General features: G+C 43.6%; 1 protein-coding gene across 5 annotated transcripts in view; it reads right to left on the bottom strand.

Annotated features, from left to right (window-relative positions):
- The window catches only part of adgrb1 (adhesion G protein-coupled receptor B1), a 387039-nt gene that overhangs the window by 152236 nt on the left and 212548 nt on the right, over positions 1–22255 (bottom strand). For 4 of the 5 annotated variants that reach the window (XM_031903763.1, XM_031903765.1, XM_031903764.1 and 1 more), the window contains exons 5-11: positions 17580–17744; positions 8661–8825; positions 8267–8431; positions 6982–7146; positions 3458–3559; positions 2228–2334; positions 58–252 (exon numbers count right to left, since the gene is read on the bottom strand). In XM_031903763.1, the coding sequence (XP_031759623.1) occupies positions 58–252; positions 2228–2334; positions 3458–3559; positions 6982–7146; positions 8267–8431; positions 8661–8825; positions 17580–17744 (1064 nt within the window). The remainder of the gene's footprint in view (positions 1–57; positions 253–2227; positions 2335–3457; positions 3560–6981; positions 7147–8266; positions 8432–8660; positions 8826–17579; positions 17745–22255) is intronic. The other variant, XM_031903766.1, reaches the window with a different exon arrangement.

Below are 22255 nucleotides of genomic sequence, written 5' to 3'. Positions count from 1 at the left end.
CAGCCAACTGCATGGATTCCAGGACATAAATAACAAAAATCCCTTCAACCACTTTACCTGTATGTCTCCAGCAGTCGGGCTATGATAAGCACGGCGAAATATTTCCGTAATGTTCCTCAGAGAGTCAACGGTGGACAAGACGTCTCCACTATAGCTGGATCCTTCCTGTGTTACGTCCACCAGGTGCTGTATCACCCCGGACATCCCTTCTCCTATGAGGCCTCGCTGTGCCTTAGCAAGGTGCTCCCTTATCTGCAAGGAAAGTTACAAGGAATGTGTTTTGGGCAACTGCAGGGTTGGCACGGCCATAATATCCTGAGAAGGTTGACCAGGACCCAATAATGCCCTAAAGTAGCCCTAACTTCTTCAGTCAGCACTGTATTGATATAAGGTGGGAGGGTGGCATGTAAATGCCCCCCCCCCAACCCAACCCCTAATTTAGGAATAATTCAGAAGTGCAAGGTAAGGAACGGCAGAGGGTGTAGGCTTCAATGGATCCCTGTCCTTAGGGTTCAACAACAGAAAAAATTCTTCGGCACACCACTTCCTTTGGCACATCAATTCCCTGGCTGCTCCCAAGCCATTCCATGTACTTTACAAAGGCAAGAAGAACACCAATTTGTCGACCCCCTACTTGCACCTGAAGAAGTGGGAAACCCCCCGAAAGCTTGTGCCACTTATTTTCTGCAATAAATGTGTTGAAAGGCATGGCCGACAAATTGATGTGCTTCTTCCCTTTGTAAAGTCCCTGTCCTTAGGGGTCATTTATCTATCCCCCAGGCACAAGTTTAAGGGCACTAAGGGACACAAGAGGACACCCCTTAATGCGTTCAATATCAGGGGACACAGACCTGCCTAACTGCCTGCCTTGACCCTCTGCTGCTCCTTTATTTGTGTGTCTGAATGACATGCAAGTTGGGGGGCTGTTGGGAAGCCTATGTGCCTGCCCCTCCCTTCTGCCACTAATGCAGTCAGGGCTATATCCATGGGGCAAGCAACAGTGCAGAGTTCTACGGCATTGCCATAAGGCCAATGTGCAAAACAAAATGTAATATAAATGGCCCCCGTTGAAAGTGGTAAGGACGGGGCTGGCCTGTGCAAGTACTGGGTGGAGTACAATAGAGATGAGCGATTTTTTTCGGCAGGCATGGCTTTGCGGCGAATTTCCGCATTTCGCCATTGGTGAATTGTTTCGCACAACTTCCGTGAAAATTCACAGTGGAATAATTTGTCACGTGGAAATTTTTTCTGTCGTGCGTCAAATCGGGTGCGGTCGCTCACAAAAGGGCACAGTCGCGTAAAAATTGGGCGCGGTCGTGTCAAAAAGCACAGATATACGCGGACAACAAAAAAAATTGTGCGCCAAGTGCGTTTTCCTGTATTTTTCACAAATTTACTTGCCATTTCGTGAATTTTATGGCGCAGCGAAACGGGACAGATTCGCTCATCATTAGTGCACAACTCTCTGGGATGCAAATGTCCATTAAGTGCTCGTTTGCACCCCAGGGATAGGTTAATTCCCCTTTACGGGTCTGTCAGTAAATGCTTGATGTGTCAAAGGAGTATCTGTGTATCAAGGAAATAGTATCTCTGCTCAAGGAAATACTATGTGGCCCGGTGCCCTACTCGCTCCCCTCAGCTCCTCGGCCCACACAGGCACTGCCTACTCGCTGCCCCACCACCCTGTCTGGCTGTCCCCTCCCTATACTGGCTTTATTGCACCCCCCCAACCACAGCCAAGGCACTTACCTCTTCTGCCCACCCCTGGTTCTGGCCCTGTAATGCCCTGTGCCAGAAGTAATGCCATTAACACACAAATTTGCACATCAACTGGCATTTGTATGTGCCATTTAGCAACATTTTGCACATAAATGAGCCCTGGGATCCATAAAGGGGGACAGCCTTTCTGAGTGCAACATCTGTTGCGGAGCGGGACCCCTGGAACCTCACAACCTCTGCGTTTATCCCTCTCCCCTCGGCACAATTGCTCCCTGGCGCCTCCACATTTAAGAGCTTAAACTCCATTTTGGACAAGAGCTACAAGGAGGCACATTGTGAGCAGACAAGGCACGGGGGTGAGCGGAATTCAATGGGGGTCCCCGGGAAAAAAATCATTAAAGATACCGCTGAAAGCTGAAAATTGCTGGATGTTTCGGAGGAGAAAACAAAAAAAGAACTAACGGAATGCAACAAGGAGAGGAATGAAAAGCCAAGCGTTTTCTCTTACCATCTGCTGAATATTGCGGTAGTCAAGGGAAACACATTTGATATATGTCGGGGGCTCCCAGTAAGCATCGCCTTCGTCATCCAAAACGCACGTTCGGAGAATAAGCCCTGCAAGGAGACAAATGGGGCGTCCTGAGGATCGGAATTATAGGCAATGAGCGTCTAATCTGTATCTTTCAGCTCGGCATCGGCTTCCCCTCTTTCTATGATACTCTCCATTCAGCCCCATTGTATGTGTTTACAAAGAGTCCTGCAAATACATAAGTGCGGCCCTTTGTGCGCTCACAATCGACTCCGCGTCAGGTGTCAGAGCCCCACTTTCTACTGCCGAAAGGGATAAGTAAACAGATCGCTGTTTGTTCAGCTGAAACATTCAGTTCGGCATCAGGAGAGATCAAACCGATGATATGTTGGCCAAAGATGAAAATAAAATAGCTGTTTTTGCCATTGAAGTTTGAAATGCGTGTTTCATGGTTTGCCAATTAAAATGTCAAAATGGTACATTTACCTTCTCTCTCTTTTTCTCTTTCTATATTTATATATATATTTCTGTAGGGAAATGAGAGCAGGGCAGGCAGTAACCCTTCCAACACTTTCCCCTGTCTCTGCCCCTATATATTAGGTACCTACCTAGTGCTACCAACCCCTATTTCTGTAGGGAAATGAGAGCAGGGCAGGCAGTAACCCTTCCAACACTTTCCCCTGTCTCTGCCCCTATATATTAGGTACCTACCTAGTGCTACCAACCCCTATTTCTGTAGGGAAATGAAAGCAGGGCAGGCAGTAACCCTTCCAACACTTTCCCCTGTCTCTGCCCCTATATATTAGGTACCTACCTAGTGCTACCAACCCCTATTTCTGTAGGGAAATGAGAGCAGGGCAGGCAGTAACCCTTCCAACACTTTCCCCTGTCTCTGCCCCTATATATTAGGTACCTACCTAGTGCTACCAACCCCTATTTCTGTAGGGAAATGAGAGCAGGGCAGGCAGTAACCCTTCCAACACTTTCCCCTGTCTCTGCCCCTATATATTAGGTACCTACCTAGTGCTACCAACCCCTATTTCTGTAGGGAAATGAGAGCAGGGCAGGCAGTAACCCTTCCAACACTTTCCCCTGTCTCTGCCCCTATATATTAGGTACCTACCTAGTGCTACCAACCCCTTTTTTGGAAGAGAAATTAAAGGTTCTGGTGAGTGTATTTAGGAAGGAAGAGCTGTTCCCTAGTGCTACCTGTAGCGTTCCGAGGGCATCGCACCGTGCCCGTCTCCCCTGCTGGGGTTTCTTGCCAAGTGACAGAAGCAGAACTTTCCTCAGGACAAATCTCATGCGGTTCTGGAAAAAAAGAAAACATAGATTTCTCTTGTTAAAGGTCATATCTGTTTACCGTTGGGTTTTCTTTGAAGAATTCTGGCACGTCGCTCTTCTCTAGGAGTAATGTAGGAGTCATGAGTAACGTATTATTGGCAGAGCCCTTGGCCAGAAGGAAGATACAAAGAAAACAGAAAGGTGGGATAATGCCAGATTGTGTCATCTGCTCGTGATAAACCGTGTCTGGGAACCTAACGAATGAAAACATCACTTTCTTTGGGGAAAAATTAAGAAATGTGTTTTTTTCAAGCAGAGGAGGCTTGAGTAGTGTAGAAGAGGCATCTTCACTTGCAGAGTGGCCCTGGGCAAAATAGCCTCTGAGTGGCCCCTTAGTTATAAACGGAAGGACTGTTTAACCTAAGAGTCTGTACTTAGGGAGAATCTCAAGGATTATGTTGTTTGGCATTAGCCAATCATTTGGATGAAAACTCAATGTAGACCCAGGTGTTTGAGGGCCTCCCAACCATCTGGCTTTCTTTTGTTATATCACGTCAAGTCCTCTCCCTGGATATGGCAACATAAAGGAAAGGAAAAGAGCAACATATAAAAGACTATGGAAAATAAAAATAACAACAGGAAATGTAGGAGGAAAGGGAGATGAACAGAAAGGCAGTAAGAAATGGAGAGTAGAAGGAGGCTGAGTAGCAGATGATGGCAAAAACAATGGAGAAAGAAGAAGAAACGTTCGGGATGGTGGGTTCTATGAAATCTTGGTCTCTAGGTTGGCACCACAGTCTGGCACAGAGCAGGCAGGGAATTCTTACAGCCGGGCAACTAGGGAACAGCACGTGACTCTACAGAGGCTGTTAACCCCCAGTATGGGGAATGGGGCATATCACATCTTTCTACTAAATGAGAGTCTACATTTCTGTAGCCCAACCTGTAACTCCTGTAGAAGAACAACGTCCAGCACCCACAGCAAAAATATGAAAAGTGGGGTCCCACAAAATCTGTGTTGTGCCAAGGCTGATAGCAGCTCCCAGTAGGTATCAGAATAGCACTCAATAGTAAGAAATCCAAGTCTGGCTTGGGACTCCAGTTACATGGGAGTAGGAGAAACAATAGGTTAGCTGAAAGCAGTTCTAATGTGTAGCGCCGTCCTTCTGAAAGCTCAGACTCAGGCACACTTTACTGCTGCGCTGCAAGTTGGAGTGATACCCCCCCCTCCCTCCAGCAGCCAATCAGCAGAACAATGGGAAGGGAGCAAGATAGCAGCTCCCAGTAGGTATCAGAATAGCACTCAATAGTAAGAAATCCAAGTCCGGCTTGGGACTCCCCCAGTTACATGGGAGTAGGAGAAACAATAGGTTAGCTGAAAGCAGTTCTAATGTGTAGCGCTGGCTGAAAGCTCAGACTCAGGCACACTTTACTGCTGCTCTGCAAGTTGGAGTGATATCCCCCTCCCCCCCAGCAGCCGATCAGCAGAACAATGGGAAGGGAGCAAGATAGCAGCTCCCAGTAGGTATCAGAATAGCACTCAATAGTAAGAAATCCAAGTCCGGCTTGGGACTCCCCCAGTTACATGGGAGTAGGAGAAACAATAGGTTAGCTGAAAGCAGTTCTAATGTGTAGCGCTGGCTGAAAGCTCAGACTCAGGCACACTTTACTGCTGCTCTGCAAGTTGGAGTGATATCCCCCTCCCCCCCAGCAGCCGATCAGCAGAACAATGGGAAGGGAGCAAGATAGCAGCTCCCAGTAGGTATCAGAATAGCACTCAATAGTAAGAAATCCAAGTCCGGCTTGGGACTCCCCCAGTTACATGGGAGTAGGAGAAACAATAGGTTAGCTGAAAGCAGTTCTAATGTGTAGCGCTGGCTGAAAGCTCAGACTCAGGCACACTTTACTTTTCAGAGCAACTGGAAAAGTCACTGTTTACAAACCATTTGTTTCCTGAGGTTGAACCGTAACAACCCCCCTGAAATTCACTTATGGATGTTGCAAAACGTGGAAACTCTCTATTAGTCGCCGTTGAGCAACAAACACAGGCGACACCTTGAACCATGTAATTGTTACTTTCCTCGGATAAACACAAGGATGCAATTAGCGTTTAATACATCGATGCTTCGCTCATAAATAAGCCGTGTTTGTGCCGCAGACAGCGCGCTCATTTCCGTGCTCTCCTGTAATTAATTGGACTCAGAACCTCAGATTTATTGTTCTGTCTCCCTTGTAATCTGAATTAGAAACAAAGGCATTATCCCTTGTATTAAAACCCATTAAAGGAGAAGACATTGTTACTTGTTTTCTCGTAATATGGCCGAGCTGATTAAACTCATTATCAGGATTATAATTACGTCATTAAAGCAGTCACTGCGACAGGTATCTGGGCACTTCTATTAGAAAGGTGATTCCTCATATTATCCATAATGGACCTTAATTGCCCGCTTATTGCCACCCGGTTCCAGCCTAATGCTGTCATTTAAATATAGATCTCTACACATCAGTGACAGAGAAACTTAAGATAAAAGGTGATGAAGTGATTAATTTGATTTATCCACTGCCAAATATGTTCTCGGAGCTAATATGGCTGAGAATCTTTTGTCTATTGTGCATAGCAGCACGATGTACCAGAAGAAGTTTGCCCCATACAGTTTTATCAGCTATTGGGTGGTTTCTTTCAAATACCCCTCATCATCATCACAAACCCCATTTATTTGTACTAGTGATGGGCGAAATGTTTCGCCAGGCATGGCGTTTCGCCAGTGTTTCGCGAAACAGATGAAAAAATTCACTGCGGAAACATTCGCCGAACGTCCAAAAATTTTCGCCGGCATCAAAAAAGTATAGTCGCAGGCGTCAAAAGATTAGCCGCGGACGACAAAATAATAGCCGCTCGACAAAGTAATAGCCGCGGGCGACAAAATAATAGCCGCGGGTGACAAAAGAATTGCCGCGGGCGACAAAATTATAGCCGCGGGCAACAAAAGAATAGCCGTGCAACAAAAGAATAGCCGCAGCGACAAAAGAATAGCCGTGCAACAAAATAATAGCCGCAGCGACAAAAGAATAGCCGTGCAACAAAATAATAGCCGCAGCGACAAAAGAATAGCCATGCAACAAAATAATAGCCGCAGCGACCAAAGAATACTCGCGGGCGACAATTTTTTTTTTGCAGCATGACATTTTTCGCTGTTTCGCGGATCTTTTGACAAAATAATAGCCGTGGGCGACAAAAGAATAGCCGTGCGACAAAATAATAGCCGCGGGCGACAAAAGAATAGCCATGCAACAAAATAATAGCCGCAGTGACAAAAGAATAGTCGTGGGCGACAATTTTTTTTTGCCACATGACATTTTTGCCGTTTTGCTGATCTTTTGAAAGATTCGCAAATTTTTCGGCAAAGCGAAACAGAACAGATTCCCTCATCACTAATTTCTACTATTACCTGGACACTTTTTTTCACCGCATGGCTTCGATTCTTCCATGGATCCTGGGCAAGGTTCTCCTCCATAAAAGGGACCATAGCAAGTCCGTTCCCTTTTCTGCAACCCTCCTCCGCAGGTAGTGGTGCACGATGCCCACGGCCCCCAGTTCTGCCATTTCCCATCAACTGCAAGAGGAGAGAAATGTTGGTTGTAGACCAGGATAAAAGTCGGCGGTTGGTTCCAACATGTCCAATTTGGAATTAGCTGGCTATTGGCACATGATGGCACCCAGCCATTAATATATGAGGTTCTTGACCAAAGCACTAAAGTCTCTACTATATACAAAGCTGAATATGGGAACACCCAGGCCTATAGAAAAGATAGCCTGCTGCACAGTCCTTTAGGGAGACCGCACACCCCCAAACAGTGCTAGACAACACAAAAAGGTACCGGCACACAAAGGCAGATTGCAATGGTGAACTGTTTGGCTCTTCTTGACACATAACACACAAAAAACACTAGTACTAGTTCTCCATTGCAAACTGCCTTTGTCTGTTGGTACCTCTTTTGTCTCTACTATATAACATATAACATATATAACATATAGAAGTCTTCTGTCCCTAGATACCATCGTAAATTAACAACCACAGGGCAGGTTTTTACCCTTGATAAAATACTTGAGTACTGGGTTGAGATGAACAATACATTAACCACTGTACAAAGCCTGATGCCCTCCGAATCCAAGTCAAGTTTTAAGTCATTGGTTTACTCTCTAGCCTTTTTGACTCTACAACGGGTTAGACTCAAGAATAGGCAATTGTGAGTAGTCAATAAATGATTGGTTGGGGATAGGGATTTTAGCTTTGTAACATCTAGAATGTAAATAGGCATTGAACTCTGTCTTAGCAAATGCAAACTCAAGTCATGAAAAGTGTGGGTACGTCCCTGTGCCATTTTCTCCCTACTTGGATCTAAATGGCAACATGTTGCCCATTCTGCACCATTTTCCTAACTTGGACTGGAAAATGAATCTACCTGTGTTCCTTTCCCTCTCTCCTTGCATCATTATAAAGAACATTGTGCCCCTTTGAGCCATTTTCTCCCTACATGACCTCTAAAGAACCTTGTGTTATCTTCTAAAGACTTAATATGCCTCTGACATTTTGATTCCAGGAGGTGTGAGAAAAAAATGTTGTCTATCTCTATGACATTCCTCCTAACATGGAATGAAGCATAATTCATTTTATAAACTTACTGCAGCTGATATACTATGATCCAGTTCAAGAATCCCATAGAAATAAGTACCTGGACACTGCGTGAGGAAGCAGTCTCTCGTGTCAGACCATTGTCCATAGCATTCAGACCCACCATAGGATGGCCCATTGCACTCCCGAGTCCTTTTCTGCGTACCATTGGAACAAGACGCAGAACACGCACTCCAGCTTGACCAATCGTTCCAGTTTCCATCCACTGATGATAAATCCAAGGAAATTATTTAATTACAAGCTAAGGACCCACAAATCAATGATATTTGTATTGATTAATTTAGAGATGTCATGATTAGAATATTGAACGGTGCTGCACTATGTTCTCCTATAACTCATCTAATGATGCAGCTGTGGGGCCAGTAATGTCTTATTCCTCTGAACATCTATAACTATGATAATTAGGATATAGTCATTATTGAACTGTTCTTTACCTGGGCACAAGGCAATATTACAAAACTTGGTTTGTTTTTCAGGTCCATCGCAGTTGTTGCCACCAAACTGAGGAGGGGTACAAGTGCGGGTTCTTTCCCTGAACCCCCGACCACACGTAGACGAGCAAAGGCTCCAAGGTGACCATTCGTCCCATGTTCCATGGACTGTTTGGAAAGAAAAATAAAATTAATATCTACTTCTCCAGCCTTCAGTTGGACCTCTTATAAACCCTTGGTCATTTTTGTTCTTTCTGGAGGTCTTATGGGTGCAGAATGTAACAGCTGAAGGTATTGACCCCCTAAAGACTCTCCATTCTCAATTCTCAAGGAGACTGACCTTCGTGCAATCTGGGAAGATCGTGTTTTTGAAAAAGCACAACCAATAACGCAACACCAATTACAAAGCAACTGTAAGAACCTTCAGGTGCAACTCACTCAGTTAATTTAAAGGTCAACCTTCTCTTCAAGCGGGTAGAAAACAACAGCAACAGGCGCCACATCTTTTATTTTTAGATCTTTTCAACAATCAATCTTAGGAAGGAGGACAACCCCTAAAGGTGATTTGGATGATCAGTCAGTAGCTACAATCATGGTTGTAAAAAAAAAAAGGGGGGGGGGCAAAGAAGCAGAGGTAAAAAAGGCAACACAAGTCACTGAGACTTCTAGTTGTAGCCGGAGTTATCCCTAGGTGGTATTTTCAGACGATTACAGATCGTTGCCTCTGCATTGATTTACTAAACCGTAGTCCCGTGTGTAATTAGTGAGAAAATAACCTAAATACCTAAAGCGAGGAGGTGAGTCTGTATCTCTGATGCCTCACCTTGAATCTCCTCATCATTGATTGGTGCAGTAATGCCATACTGAGGTCAGTCTTGCCACCGAAAGCCCGATAGGGGCATTAGGAAAAAGCATTTCTGCATTCCGTGTCTAACTAGACCTCTCGGTGCTTTTCCGAGCTGTGATACAGACATAACTGCCTTTTTTCAGCCAAATGAGACAGAAAAGCACTTGAGAAGTGGCCAGGGATGAGAGCGCCATTATGTCACTTTAGGGCAATTTCCTCAGTCGCTCAGTAATACTACAGAGAGCAGTTGAATTTCCAAGCCTGAGAGCTGCAGAGCAAAAAGTGTAAATATATAAAAAAAACACACACACAAAAATAAAAATGAAAGCTAATCAACTATAAGTTGACTACGGTGAGGAACACACTTCTTCTAATCATGGATAAGATTGGGTTCCATTGCCATAAACATTCTGCTCTGCTTGGCTTCAGGTTGGCATTGACCTGCCAGTACTTTACATGCTTTGATTGGCTAGCTTTTGAAAGTTCTTATGCTCTGATTGGCTACAGGACAACAGAATAAACAACATTTCAGTGGGTGCCTGTTTGTCTGGTGGAACCTGATGAAGGGACAGCCCCCCCCTAGAATGTTGTGCAAGCTCTGACCACAAAACAGAAAGTTCTAATGGTGTGCATTGAGTATTTTAATGTTTAGGTTGGTCTAGTCTTGTGAACATCCTAATGTTGATTGGTTAAGGTTGGTCTATCCATGTCCTAATGCTCAGTGATCCCCAACTAGTGGCTCGGGGGCAACATGTTGCTCCCCAACCCCATGGATGTTGCTCCCAGTGGCCTCAAACCAGGGAGTTATTGTTGAATTCCTGACTTGGGGGCAAGTTTTGGTTGAATAAAAACAAGAAGTACTACTAAACCAAGCCTAATAGCCAATCACAGCCCTTATTTGGCTCCTCCATGAACTTTTATGGTGCTTGTGTTGCTCCCCAAGTCTTTTTACATTCGACTGTGGCTCACGAGTAAGAAAGGTTGGGGATCCTTGCTCTAACTGGTTACAAGTGATCTAGTCATGGTGACATTATAATGCACTGCACTATAAAATATTTAACTCTTCTTTCCTTTATTCTTTTGGAATCCACAGTTAGAACACATAGACAGCCGCCATTTTGTGGACACTGTTTGCATTATCCCCAAAATCATGTGTATGAACCAGAATAGGGAACCTGATGCCCTTTCCCATGCATTGGCTACACAGTTATAGACGTGAGGGAAAGGGGAATGTGAGGAGTGCAGTGATACCTAGGATGTGCTGAATGAAAAGTGAAAGCCCCACCGCCTAAGCCATAGGCACAACCCTTGTTGGAACCCCATTCATTATAGATGTCAACAGTTAGTGATGAGCGAATTTTTTCGCCAGGCATGGATTCGCAGCGAATTTCCGCATTCCGCCATTGGCGAATTGTTTTACGAAACATCCGTTTAAATTTTCCGCGGAAAAATTACTCGCACAGAAATTTTTTGTTGCATATCAGATTGGGCGCGGTCGCGTAAAAATTGGGCACGGGCGACAAAAAAGACGCGGGCGATAAAAAAGATGCTGGCGACAAAAAAAAAAATCATGTGACATATGTGTTTCGCAAAATTTTCGCCGTTTCGCGGATTTTCTTGCCGTTTCACGAATTTTATGGAAAGCGAAATGGGACAGATTTGCTCATCACTAGTCAACAGGGTCTTGGCAGGGGCAGTTTCAGGCACTTTGCTGGCAAGTATAGGACCCCCTGTGCCTAAACCAAGTCATAGCGCAAGTGATAATCTGTAAGCCTTGGCCCCCGGGGGGTCATTGACTAATAATTCTATTATCTGATTCCCATTGAATAGCGTTAATTAAAAACCGAAGGTTAAAAACGCAACGGCCGGGACACGGCATAAGCTTAACGTCTTCTCTTTCTGCCCATCTAATTACAGAAAGATCTTTGGGATTAATACTGATAATATTCCTGCGCTTTGGCCAATTAGAGGATAAGCGTGGAAGGAATCGGTGGAATTTGTGCTTAGGAAGGAGCAGCTTAAGCACCGTATTAAGGAGCCTGCATTGTAAAATTGCAAACCTCCCACAGAGCCATCCCACATTGACCAGTCTGCCGCGGCAACGTCGCCATGGTAACCAGCCTCGGAAACGGCTATAAAAACACAGGCCTGCGATAACACTGTTCCACATGAAGCTAAGCCAGTAAGGAGTAAATGACTGGCTTATTAAATATTCACAATATTCATATATTTATTGCTTATTCTACTTAATGCAACATGACATTGCCCTCGATAATTAGGAGATGGAACGGAGCTTCCAAGTTTTATTACAGGCCACAGGCGGCCTCTCCGCGGCGGCTCAATGTCAGAGGAACGTAATTAGGGGTGGAGTCATTGGGAAAAAGGGGCAAAGGACATCATATTATAGGAGTTGACAATCAGAAAACCCTGCACTGCACTGACGAGCCCCAAGAGGGGCAAAACTGGTCTGTAGTTGGGAATCTGATCAGCTATTATCCTGGCTTTTTGCTTAAAAACCCATTGGCTGAGCTTTAGCCTATAGGATAAACCCATGTAGATGGGTTTTTCTTGGAGCTCTTAGGAATTAGTTCCCAGAATTCCTTGTGTTTATTTGCATATGTACAATGGGGTCTACTCAACCCCAAGAAGGGTGAAACCAGTCTGTAGTTGGGAATCTGATCAGCTATTATCCCGGCTTTTGCTTCAAAAACCCAGTGGGTGAGCTTTAGCCTATAGGATTAACCCATGTAAATGGGATCTTTTTAGGAGCCTTAAGGAATTTGTTCCCAGAATCCCTTAGGAGTTGACATTGAAACACATGCCCGTCAAGATTTACTACGGTTGATACACCAGAGAATTTCTGTGTGACAAGGATGTGACCCAGAGAAGAGGAAAAACTATATTCTCTATGCACTAGCGATGGCCCCCTGCCCCACTCCAATGCTGCAAAGTTGAGCATGAAGGGGTAAAAAGTAAGGGCTGAAATGCCCCTGCTAATGCCCAAAGCATTGGGTTTGTGCCATACAAGTTATAGATATACTGACCTCCTGCCTCTCCTGTATCCATTGTTCACTAACAAAGACAGGTCCCCATACAGAAAGTGGCCAACCCATTGCACTCCATTCTCCAAAGATTTGTTCCTTGGATACAAATGCCATTGGAATATACTATTATTAGGGCTCATTTACAATTGGAAAGACATTTTGTGCAAAAAAATGTCAGCACTCCATTATAGTTGTGTACACATTGCATGGTGCCTTCTTCTTTCAATGAATTGCACTGACATCTGCACTCTCATACCCCCTACCTGTCTTCTATCTGCCCCCTACTTGTCGCCTACCTGTTCACTAAATTGTGGGCCATTTAGCCGTCTACAGTGCTCCCTAGTGGCCAGTAACTGATAACACTGTTGCTATTGACGTGTTTTGAGTAATAGGAAGGAACCCTAGCTTGTCTACCAAGCTACATCTGAAATAACTTTCAGAACACAGTGGTTTGGAATAAATAACAACCATACTTGTAATCAACTAATTTATAGTGATGGGCGAAATATTTCGCCAGGCTTGGATTCGCGGCGAATTTCTGCATTTTGCCATTGGCGTAAAAATTTTCCGCAGAAAAATTTGCAGCGCATCCAAAAATTGTCACGCCCGTCAAATGAATTGTCAAAATAAATAGTTGCGGGCGTCAAAGAATAGTCACGGTGTCAAAATAAATAGTCGCACTTCAAAATAAATAGTTGCGGCGTCAGAATAAATAGTCGCGCGTCAAAAGAATAGTTGCGGGCGTCAAAGAATAGTTGCGGCGTCAAAACAAATAGTTGCGGCGTCAGTATAAATAGTGGCAGAGTCAAAATAAATAGTCGTGCGGCAAAAGAATAGTTACGGGCGTCTAAGAATAGTCGCGGCATCAAAATAAATAGTTGTGGCGTCAGAATACATAGTCGCGGATTCAAAATAAATAGTCCTGTGTCAAAAGAATAGTTGCGGGCGTCAAAAAAAATAGTTGCGCACCAAAAGAATAGTCGCGGGCATCAAGATAAATAGTCGCGCATCAAAATAAATAGTGGGAGAGTCAAAATAAATAGTCATGTGTCATAAGAATAGTTGCGGGTGTCAAAGAATAGTTGCGCGTCAAAATAAATAGTAGTGGCGTCAGAATAAATAGTTCGGGCATCAAAATATTAGTCGTGCGTCAAAAAATTAGATGCAGGCGTCAAAAGAATAGTCGCCGTTGACAATTTTTTTTATGCGCAACATTTTCGCCGTTTTGTGAACCTTTTGAAAGATTTGCGAATTTTGGCGAAGCGAAACGGGACAGATGATGCCAGTAAGATTGCAGGTCTTGTCCAATGCGCATAGAATCTATATATTGCCTTTGCTAACAACATATAACATGGTGAAGCTGAGATGTGGGGCAAAGATAAACCTAATTGGCAAACTAAGGGTTCCAACCGGACTTGCCCACCATCAATTCCTCTGGTTTCCTGGCTTGACGACAATAACCCTCACTCAGGCAGGAACGTTGTACTATGATTATTATATTCAAGGGAGTCTTGTTATCCAAGTGTCTATAAAAGCTCTCCTTTGGATCAATGGGCTCTTCAATGCTTGATAAATCCAAGTCTCGGAGCCTTAGTTTTATTTCCTACGCTACCGATTGGCCACACAGAAATCGTTTGGATTCCCTCGGCATCTCTACAGGAAAAAAAAAACATCTCTTCTCTTCAAAAATAAAGAAGGTGCATTTTTTTTGGTACGGGATGAAAGGACCGGGGCTTTGTTTATTTTGAATCCATTTAATCACCGGAGCTGAATTAAAAGCCAATAAAGAAAGCCTTTAGCGCCTCGTGCCATAACACAATGATTCCTGCAAGTAATTTAGCTGGAAAAAAACGATGTCCAAAATGCTCATTTATACAAATTATTCATGGGATGAAAAACCGAAGCCAAGGAGGATGTTGCTAAGTGTGCGTTAAGGCCTCATTTAGGGTGATGTTCAATGGAATTTTTCATGGAGCTCAATTTATTTATCATAAACTATTTGGCAGCGGAACTTCCCGTTAGATTTCCATTGCCTTCCCCATAGCCTGCGCTGAAGGAGAATAAATTGGGGATCACAGAATCATAACCTACTCAAAAAAATGTGAAGCTTTTTCTAATTTTCAAACAGTAACTAAGGAGGCGTCCAACCCTCCCTTTAGAAAATGTGATATATCTGCCAGGACAGTTATTTCAATGGAAGTTCTCAGTAGCTCTCATTGTAAAAATTAAATTTTTTGATGACCTTGTTGTCTCTGTAGGGAACTACACACACACACCTTATGCTCCTCTCCTCCAGTATAAACGATCTCAACTTTGCCAGCCTTTCTTCATTACTGAGATGATCCATTAAGGTGACCATCCATCGGCCAATTTCAGATGCAGATATTGGCCATTTAGACCGATTTGGGAGCTTATCTGCCCATGTATGGGCACCGACCATGGCCTCCCTGACCGACATCTGGCCTGAAATTGCCACATTTTGATCAGGCAGTTTTGATTTTTCCATTGGATCCGATGGAGCCTATTTCCACCATTGGGCTACTTCTATCATTAGCCTAATACCGCCTACCCATAGGTGAACATATCGGGAGAAGAACCGCTCGCTTGGCAACCTCGCCAAACTAGCGTATCTTACTGTGTATGGCCTCCTTTAGTCACCATGCTCTGGACTATCTCAAGCTCCTTTTTGAATACTAGAGCTGACAGGTGTTATGAACAGTCTAAATGGGGGCCATGCTGATTAATGGGCAGAATTACTCTCCTATAAATACCTCTTACTTGACTTGCTGTTGCTGACATTGGCATGGCTTGCTACGAAGACTATTATCTAGACTTAGTATGAGGTTCTTCTCCCTCAAACATTCACTTCACTTATTCATATGAAAAGTATAATTAGCCTGCATATTTTTAGATCCATCCAGTAGTCAAGAAAGACAATGTAGATTAACCTCAATACATTCTCTGAAGGACTCATTACACCTTAGACTAGGTAGAGAATGCACCACTCACACTACCATATAAAATGTTTTACCTATAACTTGGAGTAGAATTTACTAGCAGTTTCCAGGATGTGTTCCTTAAATGGGTTCTTCAGCTCTCAGTCATGAAAATGCCAAATCCACCAGTTTCTCATTAAGCTTTCTGTGTCATGGAACCACCCAGAACCTCATGTACCAACCAGAACCTCATATACCAACAACACTGCCATATACCCAAGAAACATCATACTGTATAAAGAAATAAGGAAACTTCTGAAAAATGAGCCTGCTGTATCTAATCTGTTCTGTTCAAGCCTGTGTGTCACATATGGTTGGTATAAAGAAGTTTGCTACATTTTTTTGGTCCAAATGTGGATCCAAAGCAAACTTTGGCTGAACAAATAACGTGGAAGCTCCATGTGGAGGCCTCCAAAAGTTAAAAAAGACTTTCAGAATTGTTTCCCTGGCCTCTCATCATATATAGCACCTGTCATTTGGAGACTTCCCATTGGGTCTAGGAATTGTGACTACCCAGGTGGTAGGTACACCCTTCATGTCAAACATCACTTCCCATTCAAATGAGAGTCAAATGCACTGCATATGGTCCATGCTGGTGAGGACCAAGGCAAGACCACCCCTAGTCACCATTCTAGCATCTGCCATAAGCCATTATTGTTCCCAATAAATAGGATATAGGAAACAATGTCTGCTAGGGAAGGGTATGTTGGTCTTCTTGGAGCTATCATGGGGTACCAAAGTGATATCCAGTTATGCATCTTGTTATAAGAACTGGCAAGAACTGTACTTGCCTTACCTTAATGAATTGACCCGACTCCATTATAATATCACTTTTTTCAGAAATATATTCCCAAACTGGGTGATATTACACAACATCGCAAATGTATTTTGCTTTTTATTCTGGCCGCAGTATCCCATTAAAACCTGCAGGCACATTGCGCTGTCAGAATATGAGATTAACCGGTCAAACATAAAAAGTCTCCAATTTGTGCCTTTTCCCTCTCGGCGTTTGTCAGCGTCGGGAGCATTTTAACAAGCCCCCAGCTAGGGTGTTATGAGAATCATCATCTTTCACCGGGAAGAAGCAAACAGCATGCACCCCCGCTGTGACATCCCTCTGGAGACATCTAGATAAACGAAGGCAGGAGATCCACATGAAACCAGTATAAAGAGTGAGCAGAGAAGGAAAATGACCAATTTAACCTTGACTATCCATAGACCTCATATAAACTGCTTATGGCTGCTTCTTTTTTTTTTACTCTTAATAAAGGTCAACGTGGACACCTCAACATATATCAAATAGATATTTGCTTGATGGATCACCACCTGAATGACTCATCTGCTATGTGTCCCTTGTGAGATCACAAATGGCAGAAGAAGGTCACAAAACTCTACGCAAAGGAAAAAGGGAGTTCTGTACAACAGTTTCCCTAGATGTTATATTGTATGATAAGTCAATGTAACTTGAATGATGCCCAGTCAACCCACCCCCAAGATGTTCTAACAGAGAATAATGAGCTTCAGAGTTACTTGCCTTGGGGGAAAAGGTTAGTCCATAAAGAAGCGGAATAGGAAAGAACACATTGGGTGGTAAGGGAAATGGATGTCCCATCTCCAGTAGCCCACCAATCATTTACTGGTATGTTTAAAACCAAACGTCTGATTGGTTATTAGAAGTTTTGACTTGTGTCACCTTGGATAGTGAGGGTTGAATTCTAACCCTGCAGTGATTGGTGAAACCAAATAAATGCACAATGCAGCTTGGCTTCCATGGAAGAAGAACCTGTACAAGCAGAGTTTGATTGGCTTTAATTCTAATTTTAATATATGTACTGCCTCTTGTTATTGGTTGGTCTTTAATGATGTACGGCAAATCATTATAAACATACCCCATGGTACAATGCTCTGATTTGCAAACAATACCAGGCCAATGAATGAAGGTGATAAAGGTCTCCATATATATATATATAATGAATGAGACTTCATTGTCTATATGGACAGACAGACAGACCAACTGACCACATTACTGATTTACCTGGACAGACAGCTGAGTTATTGCATTGCTTGTGCTCCTTGAGTGGGCCGCTGCAGTGAGTACTGTATGAGGAGGAGACGCAGAACCTGGTTCTGGATTTGAGTCCCTCTCCGCAGGTTGCAGAACAAACGCTCCAAGGAGACCATTCTTCTGCGGCTGGGTCACCTGTTCAGATGAGGGAAAATTAAGTTGTTGCACCGTAATAAAAACAAGTAAAATGTACGGCAAGTACTACGGTCATTTTAATGAGAAGGAGCATAACATCTCTAGGAGGAGTCAGGCAACATTACTGTGCTCCACATCCCCATAGACATCCCCAGGTGACAACTGCTTAGTGCAGGGACCCAGGTTATTGGTCTCATCCAGCGGTTCTCAATATTTGGGTCGGGACCACTTTGGAGGTCGAATGACCCTTTCACAGGGGTCGCCTAAGACCATCAGAAAACACATATTTCCGACGGTCTTTTATGGTTGGGGTCACCACAACATGAGGAACTGTATTAAAGGGGCATTAGGAAGGTTGAGAACCACTGGTCTAATCCCTGGAAGTCATCCAATAAGGAAATATAACACAAATGTGTTACCTGCTGGTTACCTTTACAGGTCTACCTATCACATGTGATGTACTGAATCTGTTTGCTTCATCATTGTACAAAGGAAGCACCTAACAGTTCAGCTACACCATCTCTTTCCTCCAACACTTCGGCAAGGGCTCGGCTACGAAAGAGTCATGTGTGGCCCATGTTCTACAAATAGCTTTGCCCTGTGTTATAACCATGATACAGGACATCCAGGACATCAGTTTAGCTGAAGAAGATGCTCGGAAGCGTATAAAGTTGAGGCCAATAAAAGAAATTGGAGGAGACATGCGGCCGTAATCCCTCCGAGGACAGTAAACATATTGACGAGGTGATGTTCTCCTTCCAAAATGTAAGAGCTCTGTGCAAGGATGTATTTTCATAATTGCAGCGGCAGACAACGTGCCAAACTCCGGCACACAATAAGGAGCTTAAAATCTCATGGAGATGAGAATATGGTGATAGAACGCCCAAGGTCAAAGAAAGGAGAGCAAGTATAAAGAGTATATAAAGTATACAGCTAAAGAAACCATCTGCCCTATTTGCCTCTGCAAGGGTACTTGCTAACAACAACAACAGATGAGGACAAATTAAAAGTAAAGGTGGCCATACACAAGAAAATGTGCTTGTTTGGTGAGGTCACCAAGAGTATGGATCTTCTCCTGATATGTCCACCTAAAGGTGGGTGATATCGGGCTAATGAGGTAGGGTCAAATGATCGAATTACGATGGTGGGCATAGGCACCGTCGGATCTAGCCGATGCGGTCCCTGATCCAAAGGAAAATCAAACCTGCCCATTCGAGATTAGTCCAATTTTAGGTTAGATCACGGTTGGGTAGGCCCATTGGGAGTGCCCATACACAGGCAGATAAGCTTCCAAATGGCCAACTTAAGTGGTATAGCTGTGTACAATGGCTCAGATACCCTCACATTTAGGATCTCACCACACCTCTATGTAAAAGATCCCCTTCATTGGAATCAAGATATATAAGATAACAACAGCCTAGATCCAATGTTAATAAATACATCCCTTAGTGTTGCCGTGTTGACCTCAATTCTCCCCAATGACACCCCAGTGAGTGTGTTATGACAAAACTGCTTCATTGTTCACAGGTCCCTGTTGCCCAATTTTCTTAGGTTGCTGGTTTCGTTATGGTCTTACTGGGGTCTTATGTGCCAGGTTCCTTTCACATCCACCCCTGGTACTAGGTGGAGACCAAAGAAGAAGTGGGATGTGCTCCCTATTATTATATAACGTATGGAGGGGACATGATCACGAGATAACTGTGCCAAGTGGCAAAACCTCAATTCCACGGGGCATAAATAACAGAATCTGGGCTTCCTGAGCAGTAACAGAGATTAACCCTTTGGGTCAACCTTCAAAAACATTCAAGCATTTGAACCATGTTCAGCACAATTATTGGTGCCGTGTATGATTTTTGTTAATCTCCAAGTGGGCCAAAGCGACAGTGGACTCAGGGGCATAAGAACCTCCTTCTCTCTCTCGTTGTCCATAAAACTTTTTTGGAACATATGGTTGAAAGAAAGTTCCTACATAAATTTCCGTCTTTTGCCCATTTCCTCCCCCCGTAATGAGGCCGGCGTAATCTTCCTTCTAATTCGCGGCACAGAAGCAGCGAGTTCCCTCCATTTCAGCAAATGCCGCTCGTGCTAATTACCTATCCTAATGAACAACTCCATTCCTTTTTTAATAAAGCCACATTAGATAAAAATCCAGCCATAAAGACACACACAAAAAGGAATCCATTAACCCCACGCCGGATACGGAGCAAAGCGCTACCTTTGGCTAAAACAATAAGCCAAAAGCGGATTTTTTTTTTTTCTTTCAATTTACTTAATTATCCAAAGTGACAAATGCAATATGCCCGAGCATGTTTTTTATTGCCTCATTATATAAAAGGGAAAAAAAAAAACCCAGTTGGGTTTTAATGGAGTTGTTCATTAATTCCAGTCCCTGTAAAGATGCATTGGCCTTTAAATTCCCAGAGTAATAGAGCACATGGCTATAGCCCTGTACCTAAGCAGCGAGCGCCACTGCCGAGATGCTAACACAGCTGTTTACAAGATGTCTGGAGGAGTAATTGTCTCTGGTTCCTTACTCACAGCTGTGCTCACTTTGCTGAAATATAGGACACGGTTAGATACCCACTGGGATGGAAGATAAAGATTTTCTTCACAAAAATAAAGGGCAACAGCAGGTGCCAGGCTCTCGGGATGGAAGCGGACAGTAAGGGAAAATACGGCACATTTACAGTCCACTTTATGAGCAGTCGGCCAAGACTAGAGGTCTTTGATACGGCACATATTCAGTGTTTGTATCTTCAAATCTCAGTTCAGGTATAAAACCTGTATTTAATTGTGCTGGAGCTGCTGGATGGCCATCACTGATATCAAGCGCTATTATTACAATTTTGCCCTACTTTTCCCATTGTGACCTACTGTCTCCGTCTTGCACTACAGTCGCTATCTTTGGTACGGTCTGCATCTTGTGCTACTGCCCTCATCTTGCTTTACTGTCTCCATGTTGCCCCATTATCTCCATTTTGCCCTACAGTCGCCAACTTGCCCAACTGTCCCCATCTTACTATAAGGCAACACCTGGCTCTACTGTCTTAATCTTGCTATATGGGCTACATCTTCCCTATTGTCACCATCTTGCCCTAATATCCCTATCTTGTCCTAATTTCACCAGCTTCACCTACTATTGCCACCTTGACATCTTGTCTCTATTTCATGTTGCCCTACTGTCTCAATCTTGCCTCATGATCTGCATGTTTCTTGCTGTTGCCATCTTGCACTACTGTCCCTATCTTGTCCTTATTTTGCCATTTTGATCTACTGTCACCATCTTAATCTACTTTCCCCCATCCTGCTCTACTGTCGCTGTCTTCTCCAACCGTATGCAAGTTCCTTTGGTGTCTTCATCTTGCCTCATGTCACTGTCTTGCCTTAAAGTTACCATCTTGCTCTATTGTCACCGTCTTGTCCTACTCTCTGTATCTCACCCTAAAGTGTCCATCTTACACTGATGTCTCCATAATGTCCTACTGTCACTGTCTTGTCATGCTGTAAACATCTAGGGGCTGATTTACTTACCCACGAACGGGTCGAATGGAGTCCGATTGCGTTTTTTTCGTAATGATCGGTACTTTGCGATTTTTTCGTATGTTTTGCGATTTTTTCGGATTCTTTACGAATTTTTCAGATCCAATACGTTTTTTGCGTAAAAACGCGAGTTTTCCTATCCATTACGAAAGTTGCGTAAAAAGTTGCGCATTTTGCGTAGCGTTAAAACTTACGCGAAAAATGCGCAACTTTTCGCGTAAGTTTTAACGCTACGCAAAATGCGCAACTTTTTACGCAACTTTCGTAATGGATACGAAAAAAATCGTATTGGTAACGAAAAATTCGTACAGAATCCGAAAAAATCGCAAAACATACGAAAAAGTCGCAAAATGTTCGTTTTCAAGTCGGAACTTTTCCAATTCGGGTCGGATTCGTGGGTTAGTAAATCAGCCCCCTAGTCTTACTCACTTTATTTTGTACTGCTGTCTCCATCTTGACCTACTATTTGACCTTATCCTACTGTCTCCATTTTGTCTTCCTGTCACCAGTTTGTCTCACCATACCTGCTACCCCATCTCTTCCTATCTAAGCTGTTTTTCTGTGCAGGTCTGATGAGGGGCAATACAGGTCAGCTGAGACTTGATGATATAACCCACAGGGGCAGCTAAAGTTCAATAACAGGGCCATCGTTCTACGGAGGAATCAGTAAGTTCAGCAGCCCAATGACATCTTCAAGTTCAAGATCTGCCCCAACATATTGATATGTGTTGATAATAATGGATCTTTTCAAACCTCCACGCTCCCTGTTAAAGGCTTTGTTCAATATAGGGACTGTGTAATGCTCTATTAGGAGAATATTAGGAGAATTGTGAGTGATGGGACATTGTATGGACTGTGTCATGTACAGTAATTTACAGAAGGTACTGTTTATAGAGTAAGGAGGCTGTTGCAATGGGAGATTATTGAAGGTGGGAAAGATAAAGTACCCTCAGTACTGGCTGTTGAGTAAT

This window comes from Xenopus tropicalis, chromosome 6 (assembly GCF_000004195.4).
Source record: "Xenopus tropicalis strain Nigerian chromosome 6, UCB_Xtro_10.0, whole genome shotgun sequence".
Taxonomy (NCBI): domain Eukaryota; kingdom Metazoa; phylum Chordata; class Amphibia; order Anura; family Pipidae; genus Xenopus; species Xenopus tropicalis.
The sequence above is the reverse complement of the archived record's forward strand: the minus strand, read 5'-3'. Positions and strand labels throughout refer to the sequence as shown.